Source organism: Octopus bimaculoides, chromosome 21, assembly GCF_001194135.2.
Source record: "Octopus bimaculoides isolate UCB-OBI-ISO-001 chromosome 21, ASM119413v2, whole genome shotgun sequence".
NCBI lineage: Eukaryota > Metazoa > Mollusca > Cephalopoda > Octopoda > Octopodidae > Octopus > Octopus bimaculoides.
In genome coordinates this window covers 20,583,669-20,588,740 of record NC_069001.1, presented here as the reverse complement: position 1 = coordinate 20,588,740, position 5,072 = coordinate 20,583,669, and the positions used below count along the sequence as shown (strand labels likewise).

The following is a 5,072-nucleotide window of genomic DNA, read 5'->3' as shown; positions in this document are numbered from 1 at the left end:
ACCTTGGAATCCTCTGTGTAGTGGGTTGATCCACTACTCAGGAAGAGACTATTCTAGAGTACGTTCTGTCTTATCTTCGAAACGTCTAGTTAGAATAGAGACAGCTGATGAATGGATATTCCAAGTGGCTTTCCGTTTTCCTATGTGTTCGTTCCGTTGTCTGTAGTTCATTGTTCTAACGTCATGTACCCTGATATGCATATATATACACATGTAGATGTAAGTATGTACATATATATGTGTGTATCCATGTATATATATTCTTTGTATTATATATATATATATATATATATATGTAACAGATCAAGATTTGAGTGAATCAGGCACTTAAATGATAAGGTACCGGGTCAGGTGGAAGAATAAAATGTGTACACAACAAATAAATACATAAATACATAAATAACTGGGTGACCTTACCTTTTGTATTTAACCCCAAAACCTCTTGCCGAATAGAAGTAAAAGATAAAAGAAACTAACTCTATCTTAATTGTAGTGGGGAGATGCTTCACTATCTGATACCCCCATCCCATCCTCTAATCTCCTTCATTCTACAAATCTTCGTTACCTCCTATTCACGTCTGACATCACGTTATTTTCTCCTATAATACTATCAAACTGAACTAGCAAATTCATTTTTATGATCAACAATGGTGTTAGAATCATGAAGTTGCACAAAATGTTGGCTTTTGAATGTTGCTGTTCAAGTATTCACCTGATGAAAACGGTTTTTTCTAATGATGTAATGTCGCTATTAATCAATTAAAAATTCGTTAAAAATTCGGTAAGCACCCGATGCACATACATAAAGAACCACAACCTCTTGATCATAATTTAAATATTTTTTATGATGATTCTTCTTTTCTAGGTTTGTACATAACGGGACATTGCTGGAATGTGACGAAAAATCGTGGGATTCGAGTTTTGATCTTAACGTAAAAAGTGTTTATCGCGTTTGCTCAGAATTTATTCCTAAGGTGCGTTTATTTCTTTGTATATTTTAAAGTTTTTAATCTGATTTTAGTAGTAATGGTCATGAATATTTTACATTATTCGCTTCTGTTGAGTTGACATGACACTTGTGAGCATAAATTCCAGAGGCAGGATTGTCTCTCTGCTTTGTATAATCACCTGGCCTTTGAGTGTCATTAGCTATGTTCACTCGGTGCCAAGCATTCGGAATAAGCCCCATATTTTTTCAGGCTTGAATGTCTTGCAAACGATCATCGGCACTGCTCATTCTTTTTTGACAACAATGGCTGATCGTTAATTAGAAGCGATATATGTATATCTTTTAAATTTATTTGTTTCAATCATTTGACTTTGGCCATAGCGGTGCATCGCTGCCTTGAAGGGTGTTAATCGAACGAACCGACTCCAGGACTTAATTTTTTATGCCTAGTACTTATCATATCGGTCTCTTTGCCGAACCGCTATGTTACGGAGACATAAATACACCAGCACCGGTTGTGAAGCGGTGGGGGGGGGGCAAGCACAGACACAAAGATACACACACACACACACACACACACACACATACGACGGGCTTCTTTCAGTTTCCGTCTACCAAATCCACTCACAAGGCTTTGGTCGGCCCGAAGTTATAGGAGAAGACACTTACCCAAGGTGCTTCACAGTGAGACTGAACCCGGAACCATGTAGTTGGGAAGCAAACTTTTTAACACACAGCCACGCCTGCTTCTGTATGTATGTATGTTCTCTTTTCGTTTTATCATTTGAATTCTTACTCTGGTTTCTAACAAAGATACAAGACCCCATCGTTGGAATGTAGATAATAAAAAACAGTAACATTTCAAACTTGAGGAAAGTTTGGCATGTTTTTACTGTTCCACTCTTTGGAATGCCTTGCAAATTTTTACTGTGCCACTAATAGACTGGATTTCTTTTGCTCTTTCTCCGTGAAACCGAGTATTTCTGTTATTTTTTTTTGTTTTGCTTTTGTTTTTTCTTTTTTTACAAATTTGTTAGTACAAAACCTAAGTGAGAATTCATAGTCAGGGCACAAGATCTGTAAGTTCTGCATTAATTTGCCATAAATGTTCTCTTTTCCTTGGACTTTTGATTATACATTAACATTTACTGGACAGCTGACCTCTATAGCTGTGCATAACTTTTGTTCCCTGTCCCACAGAACAATATCAGATTCGTTATGTTTGAACCGAATTGATGTTTCTATTGGGGTGTTCAACCAGTATTCTTTGTTTTAAAAGGCTGAATACCAGCTGGCTGATTTTCGCATGCCTTTGATGCATACATCAGTGGGGTAGTCCCTTCGGATAACATTGCAAATAGTCTTTGCATCTGTATCATGCCTCAGAGGCAGGTAGTGTCTCGTAGACATTCTGGGGCAGCTGATGATGATGTAGGTGATATAGCAGAGCCGACATTTTTTATCACAACGTGGAGGGTTTGTGGTATCTTTGTCTCATTTTTAAGGGGTATTTAGTAGCTATCTCTTGTTCCTGGATAGTGAAGACACTCTTTTTGGTGGGATGCAATGTATCTATCACAGATCCAGGAGAGGCTACTGTTCCTGTCAATACTGTTGTTGCCCTCTGTCTTATGGAATATATATCTATGCACTGTTTTTTGCTGTTATGATACCTCCTTCTCCAAATTTTTGTTTAGGTAGGCTTGTCCAGCCTCATTTGGGTTGCATGAGACAGCTGTATTCTCAGAGTACCTGCACAGTAGTTCTCCAACTCTGAAGATGTTGTTGCTCTCACTTTTGAGTATGCATGGAATGTACTAATTTCTTTCTTTACTTTTCAGCAGATGTTGTCTGAGTGATACAATGCGACATTCAAAGGCCATATGGACTGACCTTATGCCTCTACCGCAATCACTTCGTCTCACATAGATACTATCGGTGTCACTTTTAGAGTAAAAGCTGCCGGTAGTGGTTAGTACTTTTCTGGTTTTGATGTCCAGGTTGCGTATCTCAGTGAGTGTCCAGTCTAATATCCCAAATGTTGGTACTAGCATTGGTACTGCAAAAGCATTGTGAGACATGGTCTTGTTAAATGCAGACACTTCTGAGTTCCATATTTTCCGGAGTCTACAGAAGTACTCTTTTGTTATTCTGGCTTTAGCCACTGCACCAATGCATGGAACATTCTCATCGATTCCAAGGCACTTGTAACTTTCATCACTAAAGATAGGGGAGATAGATAAGTCGTTGTTGTACATGTTCACTGCTTGGTCGACAATCTTTCCACGGTTGACTATCATGTATGAGCATTTTTCTTGGCCAAACTTGACTCCTATGTCTCGTGAGAATGTTGTAACTAGTTCTAATTGTCTCTAATGTTGATCATATCACCAAAATATAACAACAAAATGTGTATGTGACATTAATTTTATTCTTTTCAGCACATCCCAGCATATAGCCTTGGCATTTTGATAACAGGGCTGATAAAGGATTCTCTGCCAGCACAAACAAAATTACAGATAAACTATCACTCTGGAATATACCTGCTGATAGCCTAATTCTGTCTGTAACAATAGGTATTGCTCTAGTTGTTGTCAGTGATAACTGTGTGGACCATGTTGTTGTCAATCTTCCAATAGTATTCACTATAGCAGCTCGTACTTTGGCAAGGTGTAGTGATTCTATCATCCAAGAGTGAGGTAAAGAGTCGGACGTCTTCTTGTAGTCTAACCACATTGTTAAGAGATTATGGTGATGTTGCTTGGTTTCCTTAAGGACATCTTTGTTGAGGAGGATCTGTTCAGTACAGCCCTAGACGCCTTTCTTCCTCTTCAGTTATCACGCCATTTGTTTGGCAGTAGTCTTGGAGAAATATATTCAGACAACCTGTGTACGATTCTTACATAACATTCAAGCATTCTATGGGCCTATAGGTTTTTGTCAATTGGGTCTCTTTGTTCTTGAGGATAAGAGTAGTCCATACAACCATCAGCCAATCTGGTATATCTAGCTCAGCATCCATTTTTTAAAACAAGTTCTTGAGAATTTCCTTGGAGAGCATGAGCTTTTTGTACCAGTATCCTACTTTTAGATCATAATAACCATCAGGAGTGTTTCACTGGTGATATTGTATGTTTTGGGAAAGTCATTTACACGATACTCAATTCGTAGGTCGTTTAACCATGCTGCATTGCGGTTCTTTGTTTACATTCCAAATTCCCGGCAAGATTGACGCTAGGTCTTCCAAGGAGGAATATTTACTACCTTGATGATATCGCCTTTCATACTCCGATATACAGCTTGTAGTTTCGAGCAAACTTTCGTTTTATCATTTTTCGCTCATGCAACTTTTCACTATAACGAAGTTTTTCACTTACCGCTCGTAGATCGTGTTTGAGGGTGATACGATTGCCTGTGAATGTTTCTCGGCCGCAGTTCCTATACAATTTGGAGAATCTATCATGGAGTCGTAACTGGGGATTCGTGAACTTATTTTTATCCTAGCATTTTATGAAAGTATCCAACTATCCCATTTTTCCTGAGTCGTTAATGTTATTTAGGAGGGAGGTAATCCACTTTGGCTCAGTATTATTTTTTGGATCGGTCTCTCTTACTCTCATCTGTTGGTGCAGGGTTAATGCGGCACTATATAGCTGGAAATTTATTGTCTTAAAGTTAGGTGCTTGGATTTGAGCCGCTTGTTCTCTCGCAATTTTGTCGATCACGGATAACATCAGGTCGGTGGGGTTTTTCCCAACTCGTGTTGGTGTTATTCACTCATGCAGTGCCGTATGTATATAAGTAGTGAAGCTGCGATTTTAGTGTTTTATATTCCACACTTTTTTTTGTTTTTGTGAGATCATAACTGGTTGCCGCATCTCCATGTAGTGGTGACGGTTCGTTGTTGTGTTCGTCTTGGTCGTGTTTATTGTTCAGTCTCTTCGCGGACAAGTTTATTGTGTTGTTAATACAGGTGTTATCATCTGTGCATTTTGGCTGTGTGCGATTGGGAGTTCGTGTTGGTAGCAGTTCACTGTGAACCTTTATATCCTTGTCTTTGATATAAAACATTTATATAAATATATGTTTACGTATATATATATATATATATATATATATATAT

General features: G+C 38.2%; 1 protein-coding gene across 2 annotated transcripts in view; it reads left to right on the top strand.

The window, feature by feature from the left end:
* The window catches only part of LOC106879984 (dehydrogenase/reductase SDR family member 6), an 89,963-nt gene that overhangs the window by 53,604 nt on the left and 31,287 nt on the right, over positions 1-5,072 (top strand). For both annotated transcript variants that reach the window (XM_014929757.2, XM_014929756.2), the window contains exon 5: positions 866-974. In XM_014929757.2, the coding sequence (XP_014785243.1) occupies positions 866-974 (109 nt within the window). The remainder of the gene's footprint in view (positions 1-865; positions 975-5,072) is intronic.